A 23,215-nucleotide genomic window follows, 5' to 3' on the forward strand; every position below is an offset into this window, starting at 1 on the left:
GCACGACAGAGCCCGACCCCGAGGGTCGCGGCCGCCGCAGCCCCCGGTCCCACCGCAGCCCCCGGGGCACCGGCCCGGCGCTCCTCGGGCACGGCCACGGCACCGCCGCACACCGCAGCACACCGCGGGCGCCGCTGGGGGCCGCCCCCACCGCCCGCCCCGGTTCCGGCCGCCGCCGCCCCTCCCTCGCCCGGCGGGTTCCGGGTGGCCCATGAAGGCGGAGGCGCCGCCGCCGCTCTCGGTAGGTGCTGCGGGGGGAGCGGGGCCCCGGGCAGGGCTCCCCTGTGCGTTCCCCCGGGGGGCCGAGCGAGCCCCCCGGAGCCTGTCCCGGCCCCGCTCGCCGCGGGGGTGCCCGGACGGGTCACGGGAGGGGTGCGGGGGCAACGGCCAGGGGGGCGGCGGGGCCGGGGCAGGGCGAGCACCCCCCTCACCCCGGGCCCGGCAGCCCCTGGCCGTGGTCCTGCCGCCCGCACCAAGCCCCCGAGGAGCCGGCAGGGCGAGGCCGGGCCCCGCGTACCTGTGCGGGGCTTTACCCCGGGCTGCCTCACCTGCGGGGGGTGAGCAGGTGGGGCCACAGCGGGGCTCGGGACCTGCAGAGGCGTTTGCAACCCGGGAATAGAAAGTAAGAGCATAACTGTGTTCCAGCTGGCTTCCACCTCCTCGTCACAGGGTTGGTGGAGAGCCAGGCTGCCCCTTTCAGTGATGTGCAAGTCCAGGTGTCCCTGATGGGGAAATGTCAAAGTTACGGGGTAGAACCTCACAGATCTCGGCATTAATGTGGCGAAGAACGTGAACAAATCTGTGTTTGACAGAGAAATCAGAGCTGGAACATGCTGGAAGAGGCCTTTGCTCTCTTCCAGCTCACTTAATTGTTATAACTACTTTCTAAGTTTTTTCCTCCTTGCTTTTTAATATTAAAGAGTCGTGATTGATTTAAGCAGTTCAACAAACCAGGTTCAAACCTTGCCAGCTAGCCGAGTCTCTCAAAATTCATTGAACATATACAGCTGACTAATTTATAAACTGTCAATTTTGACATAGTTGTTACTTGGTAAAGAGTTTAATCTCATAGAAGCCTCATTAAAAAAAAAAGTGTTGTTCTTATTATGGAAAAGACTTTAGGATTTCTGAGGGGCTTTCTAAGAATTCTTAGGATAATTAAAACAATTCTGTCAGAAGAACACATTCCTGAGATTTCCCAGGTCTATCTGGACATAGCACTAAACACTATCTCCTGAGTTTGGAAAAAAATGGAACTTTATTGGTAGGCCAGTTCTTTTTAGGGTAAACACCTTGTCTAAATATTGTTGGTTAACAATTCCTTCAAAGACAAGCAGCTGCTTCATCCAAAACAGAACATGACTATTGAAAGACTTAGATGACAAAATAAATCTTGTTTCAAGATTAGGAAAAAGAAAAAAAAAAGAAAAAACATAGTAAAAGACAATCAAACTCTTCAAATGATGCTGAAGCCATAAGAGAAAGCATTTTAGCACTGTATTAATTTTTGTTCTCCTTATGGCACTTTTTTGGTAGCACTTGGGCCACAGGCCACCTCCCAAAATGCACAACAGAAAACATTACAACTCAGTGAATTTGGGTAAGTTGCAAACTTGTTATGGATAAGGCAAAACACTCAGCTTAGAAAACTCCCACTTTTCAGGTTATGCTAGGGAAAAATCATTTAAAATATCCATATATTTAAATATAGATATGTTTCATGGTTGTTTTGCCATATACACATTAAATATGAGATGTTTTAATCTTGATATGTCTTAGAAATAACTTGTAATAGGCTTGGGGGGGGGGGGAAACAAAAGCAAAAAAACGCCAGGTGTTTTTTGAAAGGAGCGAATGCCAAAACCTGTGAGTCAGCGTAGTTCACAAAAGCAGTTTGCCAAGTCACGCCTTTTGGGTTCCTCCCACACTCCAACTATACTACTAATGCTGGAAACTGAAAACGGCTCAGAAACTCAGCCCAGAGTGTGTGAGTGCACATTTCCATTAGTGATGTAAAGGAAGATGGTGGGCACAGACCAGGGGAAGTGTGTCATCATTTGAGCACTTAAAAGTAATGCTGAGATATGATGTACTACCAGATAGCCTCGTTTCTTTCCTTGTCAGGGGATCTTGGTCAAAAGGAGTTGTTTGGGTTGTTTCTTGTAGTTGCAGAAGGTTCCTAAAGTGAAACGTTTCAGAAAGAAGATCTATTTTTGCGCAGTTGTGAATGCATAGAGAGGGACAATTCTGAAAGAAGCAGTGCTGAGCAAAGCTTCTGCCTTTCCTTCACCCCCCTTCTCTTCCATTTTTCTTCAAAAAGCATGAAACTGGCTTAAGTCTTGTCTACACATAATTGCGAACTCAATTGTCTTCTATGTACCAAACAGTCTCACAAGTGCCCATTACAAATTATCATGTAGTTGGTGAATTATTCCACTATTTGCACTCCAGTTAGAACAAACAATAGTTTTGCTCTTCATTTTACATTGTTTGTGGCATCACATTTGTTTTCTGAGCTGTTTTGGCAGGCACCCAGCTGCTTCCCCTTTCTGCACACTCCCTGCCTAGCTGATCTGTTTGTGTGACCCCTGCCCTGTTAAAATGTGGTGCATAGCCAGGTTCTGCCTCTTTGCATCTGCAACCCCTCAGACTCAGCATAACCAGCATTTTGCTCTAATCTTGCATATTATCTTGTCAGGCTTTCAGCTGAAGCCTGCTTTAGATCCTAACCCTTGTTACTCCCTAGGGAGAAATGAAGATGTGGGAAGCCTTAGGGCACAGATATTAAATTTCCTCCAGTGCACTACGACTTTTAAGGGCCCTAATGTATTTGGATCACAACCAGCACAACACACTGGTTGTTCTGTGTTAGGAAAAAGCTATGATGACTATGGCCTGCAAGAAAGAGGACAGAGCTGCAACTGAGGGGCATCGGCAGACTTTGAGAGTGGACCAAGAGGAACTACATAAATTTCAATATCAAAAGCAAAGTCATGCACCTGGGTCAAGAGTAACTCCATATACTGGAGACAAGCCTGGCTAGAATTCAGCTTTGAAAGAAGAGAGCCTGGGCTCCTGAGGAGCAGCAAGTTGAATATGATTCTTCCAACAGGGCCCAGCTTCGCACTAGGCTGTGTTAGCAAGAGACAGCCAGTGGGTCATGTGAAATTATTATTTCCCACTCTATTCAGTACTTATAAGCCAAAAAAATTTGAATACACCATGCCCAGCTTTGAGCTCTTACTGAAAGAAAAACCTGAGAGTTCAGTGGAGGAACCACAGGGGGCAGGAGCACGTACGAGAAGATACAAGCACGTGCAAGGCAAGAACACTGGGTTTGTTCAGTACAGGGAAGAAAAGGATAAGGTCAGAGCCAGTTGCCATTTTTTAAGCTAATGGCTACAGGAAAACAGAGCCAAACTCTCCTCTGTGGTACACAGTGCCAAGGGTGAGAGGCGAGTGTCACAAATAGTAGGGAAAAAAAATCAGATGGATAAAGAAGAAAACAAATCTGGTGGTTAAACACTCAGTTTTCTGATTATTGACAGGGATGGAGAGTTTGCACTCAACAAGGCGCTCAGCATCCTGACCTGATTTTGAAGGTTTCCCTGCTTTGAGCACAGATTGGACTAGAGACCTCCCAAGTTTCTTTCCAGTCTAATTTATTCCACAATTTTAAGAAAGCATGGGACCCCCACCAAGCTTAAGCCACCTGTCCATATGGCAGCAAGCTAAACAGATTTGGATACTCGACACCAGCAAGCTCTGGTTTATTTTGAGCACAGCTGATGCACAAGAAAATATCACTATCTGCGTAAAACACCTCTTTGTAGAGATGTAACTGACAGCCACGAGCTCTTGAATACAAAAATGTCTCAAGTTTCCATAGAAACTAACTTGGATAATCCTTCCTGCATCCAGCCATTTCTCTACAGTAAAGAATCAAGGCTGTCAGCACAACTTTACCAGAAAACCACCCCCAAACCCACACATGCACCACACAATAGGAGCATCACTCTGTGACCTGGATGCTGGTCATAGAAGGGGTGAATACTTGGCTGGGTGTGTATCATACCATCTAACACCAATATCAGACTTCAGCACTCTGGATTATCTACACTGAGTTTAAAGCACAGGATCAGTGCACAGACGACGTCTCACCAGAAAATAAAAGCTGTGTTAGCTATAATGGCAGCACAGAAACTCTGTGGTGTAACAACTGCTCTGCACTTAAACATTCAGGTAGGACAGACTCCTCTAGCACATCTATTTTGCCATGCCATTAACTTTTCCCCTTCACGCTTCTAGCTGAGCTACTCCATTCCTATACATTTGTTCTTAAAAGAAGCAGGATTTTCAGTGAGCACAAGAGCAAGCCAGCATACCAGTGTCTCACTATTTTGCCATTTGAATGATCAAGCTACAATCAATTCCCTAAATTCCTCCTGCCCAATGCCAAATTCCTCAGTCGTAAGCCACATACCTTTGTCGTGAAAGCAAGTATTCTATTGTTAATCGGAGAGGGGATTTTGTTTTAAAAAAATTACCCACAACCCTTTTCATGGGCAGTTAAGGAGTTATTTCAATTTAATAATCAAAAACCTACTTTTTTTCATGCCAGTAGTCTGCAGAAGCATGTTGTGGAAATGGAGTTTGAATACAAGACAATCCCACAGAGCTACCAACAAGTCACTGAGATACTGTAGCTTCCACTTATCCACAGCTTATATGTCCAGGGACCACTAGTGAGACAGTGCACTTTGTATATAATACAAGAAATAGAAGGAAGTACTAGATTTCCTTCATGGTCCCTCCATTGCAAGGCATGGCTGCCTTCTCTTCATTCCTAAATGGAATCCAGACACAGAATACAGAAAATTTCAGTCTACTGAAAGAGAGCAGTTTTCTGTTTCTAGGTACCCCTGAGGGTTTTGCTATTTGTGGGGGATTTTTGTGTCTCTTTTGTTTTTTAACTCCTTGATTCAAAGTGACCAAACAATGAAAGTCTTCCTACACTTGTCTGTAGAAGTGCACATACAATTACTGACCTCATTTGCCTCCTTCCTCTTTATGTACTAGGCACTCAATTGTAATACCTTAAAGTTAATCCCTGCATAAACCCATGTCCTCCAATAGACAAATGCAGACCAACATAACTGCAGGCTCAAATACCTTGTGCAGGCAACAGAGAAAATGTCTAGTCTGATTTTCTCTGCAGTTTCAAAGTGGTTGGAACAGGGACTTGCCTTCCCCTCTTTCTGGAGACAGCATCCCACAGCACATGAGACAACACTTGTTCTTTGCTACTGTTGAAGAAGCCCAGTGAGCCCAAGGAATTCCTCACCTTTTCCCTCCTAGGGTTAGTCCTGCAGTACTCAGCCACTGAATCCCACTCTTACCAGCTGACCAGTACTAAGAAACTTGCACAAGAGGAGAGGGGAAAGAAAACGTATTACTCAGATTTCTTGGAACTTGGCTCAGTCACAGAACTATAGTTTCTTAATAAGAGAAGTAAGAGAGCAGAGAGGCCTCAAAAACATCCTTACAAGCAAGAAGCTGACGGTAGAGAGGCTCAGGATAGAGGGAACAAACCTGTTCTCTCTCCATTCTGAACTGTCCTGCTTGCATTACATTTAGGTATTTTGCATGTTTGTTTGTTTTAATAAAGATTAAGAAAAAAAAAAACAAATTTGAGGAGGTAGGGTTAAATTATTTTGGGCTCAAAATATATGGTGTATTCAATACATTTCCTTGAATTTTTAACACTGGTGGACACTGACAATGCATAAGAGTTCCTAGATACCTTTACAGTCATTCCCCCCACCCAGCTGGTACATCACACATGAAACAGCACATTTCCACTGTTTGGACTACCAGAGTTTTAGACAGTAACAAAGGCGCAAATCACACAGATCATGGTTAGACCACACAGTTTGAGAAGCAAGCTGCTGTGCTAACAGCAGTATCCCTCCCCAGAAAATTTGTAGTCAGCATTTAGAACTATACTGAGAGAAATACACAAAATTATCAGCTCACCAAGCACACTGCATTTAATCCAGAAAACTCAAACACCAAAAACAGCCCCCTTTTCTTTCAAAGCCCACAACACAACCCCCTAACCCTGCTTCAGCAGCTGCTCTTTGTAACTCACCCAACCCAGCTGCTCCTTGTGCAGCTTTTACAGAGCTGAGCACGCTCAGCTGAGTGAATCTTGCTGGTCATCCCCCACAGCCACTTGATGGTCCTCTACCCTTCGTCTTACAGCTCTTTTCTACCAGCTCCTAAAACTACCTAGATTGGAGTTAAGAGGCTTTTCTTGGCTTCTGGCTCAATGAGGACTTAACCACCTATGTCAGTCAGACACCACAGACTAATACCACAAATGTTCACCTTTAATTTGATAGCTTGGGAACAGTTTGTTAAAATGATTGGAATGAGAATTTTTCTAGAGCAGTCTGTTACCACTGGTTAAAACTATGACAATAGACAGGTATACTTATTTATGAGCCTTGGAGCCCAGATTAGGACAGTAGAGGAGTACATGAAACAGCACAGAAGTTCACTGAATAGCCACAATGTGATTAAGAAACTTCACATATCCATGTACAAAAAGAGCTTATGAGTGCTGGCAACTTTTAGACCACATATACTGTACCCACTCAGTACTATGCAACATTTTTTCCACAGCACCATTGACATTTGACCTACACATCCAAAACTGGTCAGTGGCAAATAACTGGATGGCAAAATACTCATGGGTAGCTATAGAGAGTGGTGGGTTTCCATATCGTAGCGTCTCTGTGCTCCAGACACACAAGACAGCTCTTGAGTTGATGTAGATGCATGAGTGACCACCCTGAGGGACATCCAGCTCACCAGGGCTAGCCCGGGTACAACCCAGGGGCAGAACTTGACAAAATTGACTTGCTGACAAAATTCAGCAAGTAGAGTCTACCGAATATCTGTAGGCTCAGCTGCTGACTGGCCAAAAATCAGCTGTGGAGGATGATTCAGCTGCACTCCCAGCCTCTGTGTTTGACCACACTGGGCTTACCACAGCTCTGCTGGAAGGACTGGTTTGTTCAGCTACTGACGACAGATGTGGTATAATTCGAGTTCATATCTACTAGAACTAGCAGTGAGATAAACTCCCTGCAGATCTCCAAGACAGCCTCACTTGTCACTGAAATGCAGTGCAGATACTAATGCTCCTATAGGCTACAGAATCCCTGAATTATTTATCTTCTTATCTTTTTTGTATTTATTTATTTTATTTACTCTCTTTCATAATACCATTTGATCTTCCTGGTTCCAGTTACCATATTTTTAAGATAGGGTCCCTTCTGGGGCTTCACTTGCTGTGAGCTTCATCCCCTTTCTGTCACTCTTTAAGATTATTTGGATACAGAATATTCTGAATAGTAACTGTCTACAGTCATATTAATTAAAAGTAGATAAATAAAAGCTTGGCATGATTATACAGGTTTCTCACCCTACCCTGCATGTATCTCTCTCTCTCTGGAAAGTGCTTCCCCTACAATACATTTCTTTGCTAACACTTGCTGCGGGGGTTCAGTGGCCTGTGTAGTTTTATTCTCTCTCATTTCTCTCTCCCCAGCCTCTCCTCCACCAATGACTACACTGTATGACACACTGTAAGATTGTATCAAAGGTCCTGACGTTTCCCCTACTCATGAAAAGTCTTTGAATTCAGAAAACAGTTCATTTGTTACTTTCACTTCTGCTTTTTGATACAATGATTTTACTCTCATAGAGACTTCTTTTGGTACAGCTCTCTAAGAAGAGGAAAAGATGTAACCTGTTTTGGAGCATTAACCACATTAAACTTCATTAAGAGAGTCAATTTGAATCAGTTCCTCATTTGGACCATATCTCACCTTACTTTGGTTTTGCTGCATTTATTCCCTTCTGGTGAAATGGGAAATTACTGATCAACATCTTATTACACTCACTGTTTCAGTTGCCTTTCTTACTATGTTATCTCCCTTGCTTCAATCCATCACTCTTAGTAGTCCTCAGGAGCAAATCAAATGATACTGTAATGTTTTGTCTGCTTTCATTTTATTTCTAGGAAAAGCATCAACCTGTCATGAGAAATAATCCATTACTCATCTCTTCAGCTGATGATGGATAGTTTCCCCTGTATAATTGACCTGAGTGCTCCTCAGAAGGATGTCTCACCAGAGCTCCTATTCTGAGCTGCTGTCTTGGTTTTGCTGGCAAAGAGCAGACAGGCATTAATACACTTTTTAAGGGATTTTTCCATCCCATTCACCATGCAATAACACTTAGCTAGCTAACCTATTTTTTTGGACAGTGTAGGCTAACTTCCCTCAGGCAGCACAATAAAGATTTTCATGTTTCTTGGTGTCATCCAGGTAGCTCCTTCCTCACTGCCCATACACCAAATACCTGCATCGCCTTGAGAGATTTCCTATGCTGCACTTGCTATCTGTGGCTGGCACAATTAAACAATGGTTCCATTTCTTCAGTGTTTGTTTGGATTTGCTGGGTTTGTTTTGCTTTTGCTTCCCTGACTGCTGATAATCCCTTGTGACTGTCCCTTGTGCCACTAAGCTATTTCCCAGGCCACTGGAGGAGAGGCTGTTATAAATATGATAAGCAGCCATATCAGCTCTGTTACTTCCTTTTGCTAATTTGGGGTGGTTTTTAATGTGCTCTGACAACTGGATAGAGTCTATAAGCTGTAACTGCTACAACTTCTGACATCTTCAAAGACAATGGAAAGGGTAAATTACAGGATGGTAGAAGAGGACTCATGAGATTTTGAGTGCTTAACCATAGACACGAAACACAATCACTTCCAGCCAGCTTTTTACAGATGTTTCCCCATATGCTGTAGGGGACCTTCCCACTGTGCCAGTGGCAGCCCTAGAAAAAGGTACAGGATAGCTCTCTACAGTGCCTATGCTGGAGGAAATACCTTCTGGAGGGAATCACGGGGGAAATGGAGAGCAGTTGTGCACAATAGCTTGAAGTTGTCACGATAGAGAAACTCACAGTATACTGTATTTCATACAGTATTTTACAGAATTACAATTAGAAATGTGGTCAGCTACAGAAAATAGAAAAAGCAAAGACAGGGAGAGAGGAGAACTCTCTGATTCTGTGCTAAGATATCAAGAGAAAGATGGAAGGTGCAGTTTATATTGCAGCAAAGTTATCTGAGGATATAATTTGGACTTTGTCAAAAATTCAGTCTGTTTTTTAATTATAAATGATGCAGAAATGCAAAAGAAACAAGGGGGTTTGGTAGTGGGTTGGGAAGTGAAACTCTTGCTAAGAAAAAAAATTATCCCCATATGATACCTACTCTGGCTCTTGGACTGAAAACCCGAGAGCCAGAATACTTGTTTGAAAATCCATGTTCTGCCACTTTGGTGTGCTGATGTCCATCTGCCTATTTCCAGTATCATAATTCAGAATCATTTGTTCAGGGTAGAACTGTGTCTCCACTGACTGAAGAGTTGCTTTGATTTATTTTCTGTGACGGGCAGGGGTCAGAGGACCATTTGTAAAGCAAAAGCCACAAACCTTTGCTGATTCTGTTGTCTCACAGATTTCATTCTGCTACAGCTGGTGGCTGAGCATTTTTGCCTGGGATGGCGGAGGACCAGGAGCTGACTCAGCCACACAAAGCTCAACTCGAGCCCTCCCTCCAGCAGCGCACCAGCAACACGTACCGCAGTGCCGAGCACTCCCAGGCCCTGCTCAGCGGCCTCGTGTCTCTCCGGGACAGCAGCATCCTCTTCGATGTAGTTCTGGTAGTGGAGGAGAAACCCATTGAGGCTCATCGCATCCTCCTGGCTGCATCCTGTGACTATTTCAGGTACCCCTCAGTCCGGCACTAACGAGCACGTGTCTGAATGTTACTCAAACCTGCGGCACCCAAATCTTCTGTCTTGGCACACTGGTTCTGGATCTGAAATCAGACCCACGAGATGGAGCTGGCTGTGTTTCAATATACTAACTATGGCTTTATTCATCTCTCTGTTATTTCTCTACAGAAATAAAGCTCTTGTTCCTGCACACTGAGCTTACCTCCACTAAATTCACTACCTGTGGTACTTGGAGGTTTATAAAGAGGAGAGACTATCTGAACAGATGCCTTCTGCATAAGTGCACTCTGGCTTTTAACATATCCTTAGCATTGTAAGACTTTGCCCATTGTGGTGATCATTTCATAATACACAAAAAGTCACTGGAAGTGGGTCACTCTGTTATGTGCCCATAGTGTGACTGGCTGTGCATTAAACCAGGCATTCCCCAGTCGCTTTGATGAGTAGTTTCTTGAACTGACTTTATTTCCATAGAGCAAAGAAACAAATCGAAGGCAATCCAGACAAATTCTAACTGGAGGAAGAACTGCTCTATCTTAGAAAAAATTCCCACAGTCCCAAGTTCCTCTGTTTTAACTCTTCCTCCGCACCCAAAGTATCTGCCTTTGACCATTGACTATCTATAGGTACTGGGCCTGTATTTAAGTCCTTCAGGTCTGAACTGTAACTTTTAGATGGCCCCTACTCTTTTCCTGCAGAATCAAGAGTTACTTTGGTAGGTCCTGAAGGCCTGTACTCTTTGTATCATTAGCTTAGAGAAGAGGTAATCCCATAGAAGTGTCTAGCTAGGTTTTCATCTTTCTGAATATTTTTTATGTTCCCAGGACAACATAAGATAAGCAAACTGAAAATAGCTTCAATGCAAATCTGCCATAGCATGTGCCATTGTCTGTTTTGCAGAGGAATGTTTGCAGGAGGACTGAGAGAGATGGAACAAGAAGAAGTTCATATTCATGGCATCTCCTACAATGCAATGTGTAAAATCTTGAACTTCATTTACACTTCTGAGCTGGAACTCAGTGTGAACAGTGTACAGGAAACCTTAGCTGCAGCCTGTCAGCTTCAGGTGAGGTACTGGAAGATGTGACCAAAAAAAAAGGCAAGAAACAAAAGCAACAATGAAAGAAACAGAAAATATGGATATCTGGTTAGATCTAGTCAGTGGTGAATAAGAGCATGAGTCTGGATAAGGATTTCCAGTGCTGTAGCCACTGGAACTAACTGTGGAAGGGTAGGAACAATGAATGAGTATTTGCACATCTCATTTGTGCCAAGGATTTCATTACTTATAAACATTTACCATTTCATCTAGAGGACTATTTCATATAGCATTCCATTCTCACTGAAGCTTATGAAAGCTTCCCTGGAACCTCTGGCCTATGGTAAAGGACAGACTTTGCTGCTCAGAAACTACTGCACTGCTAAAGGTCTTCCCCAGTTGAATCCACAGGCTCATAACCTGTCCTGACCCCTCGCTACAGGAAATCCTACCACTATAGTTTCTAACTAAGTGCAGGGTTCACATGCCTCTAAGATAAGTATTTTTCTCTAATTTCCCCTGCAGCTAACTGCTGCACAAGGCTTTGGTACTTAAACTTTGTGAGTGCTCGCTTTGGTTGGTTTTTACACACTTGGCAGCACTTTGTCAGCAGAGGGGCTCTTGGACAGCAGCTGTTTTCTTGCCAGTAATTCCTCCTGCCAGATACAACTTCAAGTTGTATTCAGAAGACAGTACTGAATATTCATTTTCCTTTCCAATGGTTTCTTGTGCTCTTGAGTGATATATTTGTTACAGATACAGTCTGTTATATAGTATGCCTATAGGGCTCTGAAAGGACAAATATGGAGTGCTTGCAATACAGTGTGGCTAGAAGTTCTCTGGTATGATCTTCTATGTACCCACGTTGAGTTCTTTTTCTCTGCAGAAAGGTGAATAGGGTACCAGTGAACATGGTGATCAGTCTGTGAGGAGAGCAGTCATCTTGAGGAATTTTCTTACAGTCATCCCAGGGTTCTGTCCCGTGTCTCCCAAGCGTGAGGCAGATGGTGTCTGAAATGAAAAATCTCTCTCTCTTGCAGATTCCAGAAGTCATTAAGTTCTGTTGTGATTTCCTCATGTCCTGGGTAGATGAAGAGAACATCCTCGATGTGTACAAACTTGCTGACCACTATGACTTGAGGCATTTGAGTGATCAGCTGGACTCCTACATTTTGAAGAACTTCACAGCTTTCTCAAGGACACAAGTGTACAGACAGCTACCCTTGCAGAAGGTCTACTCCCTTCTCAGCAGCAACCGTTTGGAGGTTAACTATGAGTTTGAAGTTTATGATGGAGCACTTTTTTATCATTATTCTCCAGAACAACTGGAGGCAGATCAGGTCTCCCTGATGGAGCCCCTTAAGCTACTTGAGACAGTTCGTTTTCCTCTGATGGAACCCCAGATCCTGCAAAGGCTTCATGACAAATTAAGCCCATGTCCCTTAAAAGATACAGTTGCAGATGCATTAATGTACCACAAGAATGAATGTCTTCAGCCAATGCTTCAGAGCTCCCAGACACAGCTGAGATCAGAGTTCCAGTGTGTAGTGGGATTTGGAGGGATGCATTCTACTCCATCCATTGTCCTCAGTGATCAAGCCAAGTATCTGAACCCCTTGTTGGGAGAGTGGAGGCACTTTACAGCTGCACTAGCCCCCAGAATGTCCAATCAAGGGATTGCTGTTCTCAATAACTTTGTATATTTAATTGGTGGAGACAACAATGTAAGTGGTTTTCGAGCAGAGTCAAGGTGTTGGAGGTAAGATAAGGATAATCCTGCTATCATTTTTATTGCCACCCTGTTGCCTGTTTCTAAGTCAATAAGCCAATAGCACAGTCAGTACCCTTGCTGGCCAAAAGATTAGGAACTGAGCAGGAGCCTCACTGAAAGAAAACACAAGAAATGAGCCTCGTAGTAACAGAAAGCATCCAGCAGCGCTTACGAGACAAAGCCAAGCCTGGCTGGGTAGAAACAGCTACTCATTCAAGAGAATTACATGTGCTACTTTCTGCCTTTTGGAGGGGAGAAGGAATAAGGGTGTGGGAACCAGTTATGAACCTAGAACTCAGGGTTGTCTAGATGCTCTTGAACTAGGATTTTCTGGAAGTCCTCTTTGTGTAGTTTTTGTCCCAGTGCAAATGGATATAGCAACCACACAGGGGTTTTAAGTAAAATTCTATTACTAATAGATTTTCAAGAATCAGTGTGCACAACAGCAGCATTCCAGAGTCCTTTTACAGTAGTTATTCTGTGACAGGGAAAAGAGCAGGAGGAAGGATCAGATTTAGACCTTCATGCCTATTATATTGCAGAAACAGATATAAACCCTGTTGTCTTTATATTGTGGTCATTTTTCCTAGTTTTAGCTGAGTTGCTCTTATTTTGTGGCATGCATAGTTTCACTTCACAAAGAGGTTTTTTGGAACTAAAATTAGCAGATGAGTTAGTTTGATCTAAAAGTGAATCATGAGGTTCACTTTGAGCAGCAGATATTTGGGGAAAAGAATCAGAGAACCCACTACATATTTATGCCCTTCTTGTACTCTTGAGGATCCAGATTTAGTCTTTGTCCTATTTTTAGACTGTTTTACCTTGTAGAATGGCTCTGTGCAAACAGAGACTTTGATATGTAACCTGACAGCAGTGTATAAGATAATGGAAAACACAGGCTTTTATAGCATGATTATGTCAGCTAAAATACATCTTCTAAAAATAGCATAAAACAACATTGCTAATAATAAAATGTTGACAATGCCAAATTTCACTTCGCTTACAGCTGAGCTCAATCTCAGCCGAAGACAGAGCAGTAACCCACATCTGTGGTGCTGTCTGCTATTCCAGCAACGATTCCATGGCTGTACAGATAACTTTCTTTGATCCCATTCTTTTACAAGGTACGACCCACGGCACAACAGATGGTTCCAGATCCAGTCCCTGCAGCAGGAGCACGCTGACCTCAGTGTCTGTGTTGTGGACAACTATATATATGCTGTCGCAGGCCGAGATTACCATGAAGACCTGAGGGAAGTGGAGAGGTATGACCCTAAAAGCAACACTTGGGAATATGTGACACCTCTGAAGAAGGAGGTAAGGAGTGCATTAGCCACACACGCACACACTACTACAGTTCCCCTTCCTGATTTAATCTTTTTAGATGTTTTTCTCATGAGTAACTTTAAATTTGCTGATATTCAGATGGAAAACAGTAGCCTCTGTGTATGGGATAAATGAATTACAAGAAAATAACAATATACGTAAATTACATTTTTATCTTAAATGCTTATTTTTCGTGTTTTCTTGTTGGTTTTGCCTGCACCCTTATTGTGTTAATCCTTAAAAGTATTTAAAATTGAACACATAACATGAAGGAAGCTCCCATTTCTCCTGGGCAGGTAAACTATGAGCCACAGTATTGCAAGCTTCTCACTTACAGTCCTGACAACATGATTTACTCCTGATCAGAAGAGATAATTCCCCAATAAGAAGGAACTTATAAACTTCCTAGTTCCTGGACACAGAAGTGAGATTGGGTAACAAGTTCTGGAATTGGGATTATGAGTGAAATGAGTTCTAAATTCTAATGCTGCTAAAAACCACAAGAATTTCCATTTTCAGGTTAAAAGTGCTGCGAAGAAGCAAGATAAATAGAGACAACTGCTTGATGAATCTTGGTTAGGGATGAAAATTAAAATCCTGAGTAATCTTTCAAGAAACTATGCTGATTTCTACAACTTTTAAAATTCTTGGGCCAAGTGACCAGCACAAATAATGCCTCATAACTGAGAATCTTGGGACACCTTAAAAATATAAATATTACTGCATTTTACAAAAGGGATGCAGAGGCAGAGGAGGATAAACAGCTTGCATGAGGTCACAAATAATAAATGTTGTATCAGTGCTGAAAATGTAAAAAGCCTGAAGATTCAATTGAGTGCTACTAAGTAGAATAACTTACATTCCTGATAACACTGCTTGTATAAGAAAAATCACCAACAGAAAGGCTTCCAAGTAGACTAGGGAGAAAGTTTATAGTATGAATGATCTTCTAATCGAGGAACACTAATGAAGGAGACTGCTGCAGTTCTGGAAATTTTAGAAATTCTAGTGTATTTCACTCAGAAATTCTTATAATCTTACAGAAACTTATAATCACTTAGAAAGAATTGTCTATAAGAAAATCCTTTCAGATTTTGATCTCTGAATAATTCACGAATAATGTCACTCCCTTAATGTCTATTCCATACCTTGAAACTTGGAGAAATACGTAAATCCAGGCCTCCACCTCTTGCTTTCCCCCGTGGTGATGCAGGTTTACGCCCACGCGGGAGCGGCGCTGGATGGGAAGATGTACATCACCTGTGGGAGGAGAGGAGAGGACTATTTGAAGGAGCTGCAGTGTTACGACCCAAGGACTGACCGCTGGGAGGTTTTAGCAGATGGCCCAGTGAGACGAGCTTGGCACGGGATGGCTGCACTGCTGGGGAAGCTCTACGTGATCGGAGGGAGCAACAACGATTCCGGCTACAGAAGGGATGTTCACCAGGTGAGAGCGTCATACCTGTGTCTTCCTTGGTGGAGTCTCTCTTCTGGATGCTGGCACGCTGATGTAATGCCTTTCTCCTACTAAGTGTACAAATAAAACTATCTGCCCAGCAGTGGCTGCTGCACCAGCTCTCCCCCACTCAACTGCACAGCTTGCAATTTACTGTTTGCCTTGAACACATTGTCTCAACCACAAAGCATTAAAGCTCCAGCACTTGGAATTCTTATCAATTTTAAAATGTTTTTGATGGAAAACATTCATTGGCATGCACATACCTAGTAAGTAGCATATCAACTAAATGGACTTGGTGTTGTCTTCTCATGTGCATTTTTTCTAAGTTGAGGACTTCTGAATTACCAATGCGTAATGCAGGACAGAGCTGTTAAGGATATGTTGGATGGCCATTGAATGTACAGTACCTGATGATAAGTGATGTGTGGAGAGAATTCTCTTGAATCTTATTATAGCTTCTAGAACTGCTAGAGACTTGAAAAGAAGACACAAAAAGTAACTGCTCTTACACAGCCAGTGGAAATGGCAGAATTAAATCTAGCTGAAGAGTGTGTCTGAATGATAAAAAGGTGCTTAAAAGTAAAAGCAATTATCCAAGTAGGTACCCAATGAAATCTAAAACTCTCCAATGTGTGGTGCAGAGACAGCTTAGCAGGTTTGTTATATTTGTATGTTCCAGCATATTTTTTTCTTATGCTAACAGATGCATTATGTCTGACCTTATATTAACACGTCTCCAGCTCTTTCACTTTTTTGTGCATTTTTGGAATGACATACAGCTGTTACTCCAGCAGCAGGGTCACAATTTGTGATTCAAAGCTATGTGGCAACTATGCACAATCTTCTGCTGAGTACTATACTTCTACTACACAGTGATATGCTGTCTCCACTATCAACACACTGTCAAAAGATGGATGATATGCTTCCTAAATAGTTTGCCATATGGCCAGGCTCTGTCACTAGGATACAAGTTCAATTTTGGCTAATCTCTTTCCTTTTTTTTTTTTTTTGCAGGTTGCCTGCTATAAGCCAAGCACTGATCAGTGGACAAATGTATGTCCACTTCCTGCAGGACATGGAGAGCCAGGCATTGCGGTCCTGGACAACAGGATTTATGTCTTGGGAGGCAGATCCCACAACAGAGGAATCCGCATGGACTATGTCCACATCTACGATGCAGAGAGAGACTGTTGGGAGGAAGGCCCCCAGCTGGAGGATGACATTTCTGGGATGGCTGCCTGTGTCCTCACGTTGCCCAGGGCTATTTTAATGGAGACAGAGAAATGGCTCTCAGAATGGCACGCAGACCGAATGAAGCATCACCTCGACTTTCCATCAGAAGTTATGAGCGTATCAGACTGGGAGGAATTTGACAATTCAAGTGAAGATTAGAAAACTTTAATATTTATTTTTTTGCCAGTGGATGAGGAATTTGAGGGTTGGAGAAAACACTTAAGAGATTTTATATGTCTTTCTTATATACGTAACTCAGTATTTAAAGGTTTTAAATATAAGTGTTGCGCACAAAATGCCACTCACAATCAGTATCTACCCATCTGCAAGTGTTCTGCACAAAAATGCACTTACAGGCAGTACCTGCCCACCTGCCAGAAAGCAGCATTTTTAAAGTAACCACAGAACTGCCATTCCCCCCCAGTTGTATTGAGGTTTTTTTGCCTTTGAAGGAGGCTTTTCTCAACCTTTAGCATGGACAGAAAAAAAGGCACAGAAGGCTCAGCTTGACTAGCTTCTTTCCTTCCAGCTTTTAGCTTGAAATCGCTTTTTGAGATTTTATTTTTCCTTTTCTTTTTGGTAATAAAACTTCCCAGCCAGCTTAACACAGGGAGGTGACACCTGGTGTCCCTCTCCTGTGCCAGGTGTCAGACAGCTTGATTGGTTTTTCAGCAAGATTGAACATACAGAAACAGGAACAGTAGCAAGAAAGTCTGAACCTTCATCTCATCTGGGCATGCAGCCATCCTTGTAACTGGGAGAGAGTCTGTGAACTGACACCCACTCCTGAACTTCTATACTGCAAGTTCTGTCAATGCAGTGGAAAGAAGATTTCTAGAAAAAAACTCTCTGTACAGAGTGTGGCAATCTCATCGTTCCACTGTCAGACACATTTGTTCTCAACCATAAATTAATAAATCCTTGTCAGAACTTTTTTAACTGCTGTCTCAGTTTTATTAACAGTGATGTGGAGGCTGAAAGCTAGAGAGCTTAATTAGATCCTATAGTACTACTACAATATCAGTGAAGTTACACCAGCCTGGGAAATGGGCAATTTTTTCATTCTTTTATTATATGCTTTAGAAGAGGATGAAGAGAACAGAGATTGGTTTGCCACAGCAAAAGAAAAAAATAATAACGAGATAACAAGAAGTATTGAAGATGACATTGGTCCAAGACCCTGCAGTAGTTGAACTAATGCCAGGAGCTACAGCTGAGAAAGATAAGGCATAGTAAATCCTTCCTTCATGAGGCCTTAAAATAATTGGTTCCTGACTACCATCTTGCTTAACATTAGTTTAGAAGCTCATTGAACTAGTGTGATACCTGAATAGTGTGAGATCTTTCCTCTTGGAAGGGTGGGAAGTAATCAGTGCTACAAGTGCCACCAGAAAATCTTGGCAAACTACCAAAAGCTTTTAAATCTTGTAGCAATAACGGGGTTGCAGAAGGGCAAAACCAAAGTGACAATCAGAATGATTGTCAGGGGTCATCACATCACAACAAATACTGGACTTCAGTGCTACTTCAGACTTAGAGTGAGTTCCTGGATACCTCATTACTTGGGGATATTCTGTTATGGAAACAAAGATGTTTTCAAAATGGATCTAGGTGATTCTACATTAGTAGGCTAGGCTTCTGGAAAAAGATTAAAGAGTATTTGCACACTTCTTTAAATAAGTTTAACGGCTTTTTCTTGGTAAGGGGGGCTTTGGTTGAATTTTATTCTCCAGCACAGTCAATTTTTACCTCAGTTTCTGAACCTTTGCCAATTGGCAAATAAAACAAAAGACCTGGTAACTGCAGGAAACCCTGTTTATGAGCTTTTTCAGAAAAATCTTTTTTTGATAATGAACTCTGGACTGCACACAGAGTCTGGAAATACAGACTTTATTACACTGCAATATTAGAGACTGATGAGTATTTCTGTTTTGCCTGAGGAGTTACTTTTAATGTGTAGGAATTAAATGTAGCTCTCAGACGTAAGGACATAGCTAAGCCCAGACAGCTAACTCCATGTAGTGCATTTTCCATTTTAACTAGCACTTCTTGACAGACAGTGATACCCTATGTTATACAAAGTCATAGGGTTATTTATGTTGTGTACATAAAATGTTAATTAGCCTCTTTCACAATGAAAAAAGAAATAATCATTCTTTGTCTGGCTCCTTTTCCTACGTGTACCACTAGAGGGTATAACTTACTATTACAAATAACCACGCTGAGAGGCTAATTCTTAGATTACATAGAATATAAGATGTTCATGAGTAATTAATAAGCCAAAGAAATATCTTAAGAAAACTCGTGGGGGAGCTTTCCAGCTTCTACCCTGTCACTCCTTCTGTGTTTGAATACTGATTTTTAGATAGTCAGCTCATCTGTTACTCCATTTATCAGCGTATGCAATTTTGTGATTGCATTATTCATTAATGTTGCAGTTGGGTGCTGTGCAAAGCAAATCAATATAAGGCTTAGAATGCAGTTACAAGGAAATTACTTTTCCTTAAAGCAGATGATCATCTACCTTAGTGCTGCATTATTTTTTTTTTTACTTACTGTTATAATATCCCTAAGCTACACGAACTAAACCTTAGGCAGTTATTATTTGATGAAAACAAAAATTCTGTTGCTTTCACCCCCAAAATTTCTTTACACTTGAGCATAATGGGACTGATGAAAGTTACAGTATGCACTATCTTATTTGCATGTGTTTCATTTAGGTATAAAAACACGGAGTTTAGCTTAGCTCAATTGAACCTAATCATTTAGCAGTAGCTCATTTTAGTCCAGCATGCACCTTTACAAACTAACACATAGGCTAAACAATAATAAAATTGCTTTGCTTTAAAATTGGCAATTTTCTCTAACTTAGCAGACATAAAGCATTTCTTGTTTACTACAATTACCTATATAAACAAATTGCAGGAGAGATTACAGATTGATTACAGAGCTGTAAATATTATTGATCCTATCAAGAGTGATGCTTCAGGAAGTGAGCCTTCAAGAGCCCACTTAAGCTTTCTGTTACCTCAAGAAAAACATGTACTCAGAGGGATTTTCAGCTGATTCCATATTTTTTTATTTATAAATTCTCTGATGTCCTAAATGTGTCAATCTTGTGTCTGACAGTAAAAAGCATTATTTTTTTTACAGTAAGCCTGAGATTATAACACAAGACACTGTGGACAGATGGACAATGCACTAAGAAAGCTCTAAGTTATTTCTGGTCTGTAAGAGAACAATCAAACAGCTCCTCCAGAAGTGAGTGATCAAAATACCAACACTTAAACTGCTGATGCATTAGGAAGTCCAGAAGAATAATAATTAGGTTTCTTGATGATCTGTTTTCCTATTTCCTGCTAGCACAGAGGTAAAGCTGTACAGGCATATTTGCCAGATTTGTAATTAGTGGACTTGTATCCTGAAGTATTTCTGGCTTCCACATTTGCAGAAGTGATTGTGATTGCTTCAGTTTTTGTTTCATAACTGCTTTCACTACTGTATTTCTTCTCCAGCTGTCTACCTCCAAATCCAACATATTCTTTCCCGTTTCCTCATAGTTTAAATTAGGGTCATTAATTTTGCATTGGAAGCATACCCAGTAGTTGATTTGAAACAAAATAAGGATTCTCATTCTGTACCCTTGACAGAAATTTACTTCTCCTTACTTAGAGATCAGCCACATGTACAATTTATTTGGCATTCAGCCCAACTGATGGGGTGTGAAACTTCTGGTGAAAGGAAGAAGGAGCAGCTGGCCACAGGGAGAGAGGTACAGGACCTTCTCAAGGGAATATTCTGCCAACTGAGTTTTTATTTTATCAGCAGCTGATGCTCTTTGAGAGCTCCCCAGCTCCTCCACAGTGCTACAACTATTTGGCCATGCTTTGAGAGTGGAAGCTGCCAACAGGTAAAGTCAAAGAGCATAAATGTATTTATATGCAATAAAAAGGTAAAGTGGTACCAGACTCTCATCCATTCTTCCTAAACCAAATGCAGTTGTGGGGATGTAATACACCTGAAATGACTGTCTTTAGTCTAGGAAGTTGAAGCCCAGTCTTATCAGCTAACATTAATGATCATTAACATTGATGACAAGTCCCCTTTTTCTCATATGGAAGTAGAATGTGGGATCTTTTACCTAAAAGATCTGCTCTAGTTTAACCACAGTTATTGAAAATGAGGGGGGAATCACTTGAAGGATGCACACAGCCCACATACATACAAGATCAGAACATCTAAATGTGGCACTTCCTTCCAAACTGAAAATCTCTCCATGCCTTAGAATCCTCTCTGGGTGGGAAGGTGGGTGTGCTGGTTCTCCAGCATCAGTCCAGCCCCAGGCAGTACTGCACAAAACCCAGTTATCATTAATACTATTTATTTCTGACATGTTTCAACTCTTTTGATATTTTAGTATTATCCATGCAAAACGGAGGCAAAATCACTATGTATTTGATCTACTGCATTTGATTTTTATTTTAACAAAAGTTGTAATTCAATCAAATGCAGCAATATCAATTTTTATTTCCTTTTTATATACTATGTGTTACTAAATCTGTTGCTAACTTGTGGCTTTTGTAATTCTTTTTAAACAATATTTAACATGGTATTGCAAGTTCAAGTGCTGTCTTTTAATCTGTATTTTGGTCATGGCCAAAGAGAAAATAATCCAAACCTGTTCAAATGACACAAGAAAACATAACAACCTTCATAATCTATTGCAACCTGTCTGTATGTTTTTAAAACTGACTCTTATTGGCAGATACAAGAACCTAAACCAGTAGGAATGGATAAAAGGTATAGCTACTAAGTAAGGTTCCCTAGCAATGGATGAAATATATTTTGCATAGATGTGGATTTTCAGATGTAATTATTCATCTCTGGGTCACTGTTTTGCCAGTGTTGCTGTACATGACTAACAGCTGTTGTTTTCCACCCAGGAGATGGCTGTATTTCAGAGGCTGGTAAAATGATACCTGTACATGTATTCAGGAGCTGCTTAAAGATCCTTTTGTGTTAGTTGGTGTTACGAGACTTTCCTGGATGATTTCGTCTAAAACATAAGGATGACACTGGAGGAATCTTCCATTTTAAATGAACCCTGCTAAATGTCTGCAGAAACACAGCCCATATGTTCCAATCCAGACACCTCAGTCGGCACTAGTTGCCAACGTAGGAAGAAGAACAAAGAGAAAAAAAATGACTACGTTGTCATTTTTGGAAAAGGCAGAGCATGAAGGAAAGGCGACAAAGGTGGAATAAGACTGAACAACAGTCTGGTTAGGCACTTCAAGACAGATATCTTAAATCTATTTCTCCATTTAAACTGGTTTTTTTGCTTTCACGTGCTGCTTCATTTCACGTTGCCAGGCCCCAAGCAAAACGAAAACCAAAATCAAAAGCCCAAATTACACAAAGTCACAAGACTGAGCTAGAAATCACACTATTTGCAAAGGTTTCTAGCCACGAGTGGGGAATTAGCGTAGTTTTTTTGTGGCGCCTCTTGCCCATTGCAGCTGCACACGGGCACTGGCACCGCCGGCCCTCCGGACCGTGAGTCAGACGGCGCAGAGGCCTCGGTGCCTGTGTGGGGTCACCGCGCCAACATCCCTCTCGAATTCAAACAGCTCATCCCCACCAGGCGCCAAGTGCTGCCCCAGAGCCCTGCTGAGTCCTTTCCGGGGCTTCCTTCCTCCTCAGCGGCTGCGACACCATCTTCCCTCCCGCCCGAGCCAGGCAGGGCTTTGACCCCGTTATCTGGGAACAAGGCTATAAAGAGGCAGGAAACGGCCTCTTGGAGCACGTAGGAAGTTATCTCGAGATCAGAGATGATTATCACAGCGGTCCGTTTTGTTCCTTACAAAAAAAAAAAAAAAAATTAACTAGTAAAAGACCAAAACCTCAGGGGAGGCGATGTCTGTCTCCAAACCGCCTGGGGTCAGGGTGCTGTCACCGCTCAGATCCAGGAGTGCGGAGGGGAGGGAAGCAGGAGAGACCCCGGACGGAAGGGAACCGCACGGTGCCTCGGGGCACCGAGGCGAAGAGGGGAAAGCCTGGGACTGGGCGGCACCGAGGAGGGAGGATATGCCGAGAGAGGGATGGACAAAAGATGGAAGGTCCCCCTCAGATGTCTTAAGACCAAGAGCTGGGCAGTTTTTGTGGGTGACCTGCGCCAAAGCGCGCCTGCAGCACCGAGGGAGCCCTGCCCTGTGAGGGGCTGCGGTGGGCGCGGGGCCACCCCTGCCTCACTCAGCGCACGTTCGCTCACCCCGGCCGGGGGCGCGCCGGGAAGGTCTAAGTGACTCCAGCCCGGGGAACTGCGGAAGGAGGACTCTCCCTGTGCCCTGAACACCAGGACGGGGCACCGAATCCCCGTCCCGCCGCCACCGCCCTCAGCCCGGCCCCGGGGCGGGCGCGGCCGCGCGCTGCCGCCGCCATGGCGCGTGCGCGGGGCGGTGTCTGGGAGCGCTCCCGCCGCCCGGCGCCGCCGCCATTTTGGTGCT

General features: G+C 42.8%; 1 protein-coding gene across 4 annotated transcripts; it reads left to right on the forward strand.

Moving 5' to 3' along the window:
- The first annotated feature begins 3 nt into the window (after window positions 1-3).
- KLHL22 (kelch like family member 22) lies at window positions 4-17,648 on the forward strand. Of its 4 annotated transcripts, none has more exons than XM_027714387.2 (7): window positions 4-241; window positions 9,602-9,871; window positions 10,782-10,947; window positions 11,961-12,679; window positions 13,816-14,008; window positions 15,231-15,464; window positions 16,491-17,648. In XM_027714387.2, exons 2-7 carry the CDS (start codon window positions 9,645-9,647, stop codon window positions 16,866-16,868), a joined length of 1,917 nt encoding a protein of 638 aa, XP_027570188.1. In that variant the 5' UTR covers window positions 4-241; window positions 9,602-9,644; the 3' UTR covers window positions 16,869-17,648. The 4 variants fall into 4 exon arrangements, with proteins under 4 accessions (XP_027570188.1, XP_027570189.1, XP_039240124.1 ...); XM_027714388.2 differs by having other exon boundaries at window positions 9,619-9,871; XM_039384190.1 differs by lacking the exon at window positions 4-241 and adding an exon at window positions 487-622.
- Window positions 17,649-23,215: the final 5,567 nt, after the last annotated feature.

This window comes from Pipra filicauda, unplaced genomic scaffold (assembly GCF_003945595.2).
Source record: "Pipra filicauda isolate LSUMZ 115617 unplaced genomic scaffold, ASM394559v2 scaffold33_size4404698_pilon, whole genome shotgun sequence".
NCBI lineage: Eukaryota > Metazoa > Chordata > Aves > Passeriformes > Pipridae > Pipra > Pipra filicauda.

Bases quoted from the DNA above. Each gene is read 5' to 3' on its own strand.
- KLHL22 (XM_027714387.2), top strand. From the start codon at position 9,645: ATGGCGGAGGACCAGGAGCTGACTCAGCCACACAAAGCTCAACTCGAG. The intron at 9,872-10,781 runs GTACCCCTCAGT...TCTGTTTTGCAG, and splicing joins GCATCCTGTGACTATTTCAG to AGGAATGTTTGCAGGAGGAC. The intron at 12,680-13,815 runs GTAAGATAAGGA...TTCTTTTACAAG, and splicing joins GCAGAGTCAAGGTGTTGGAG to GTACGACCCACGGCACAACA.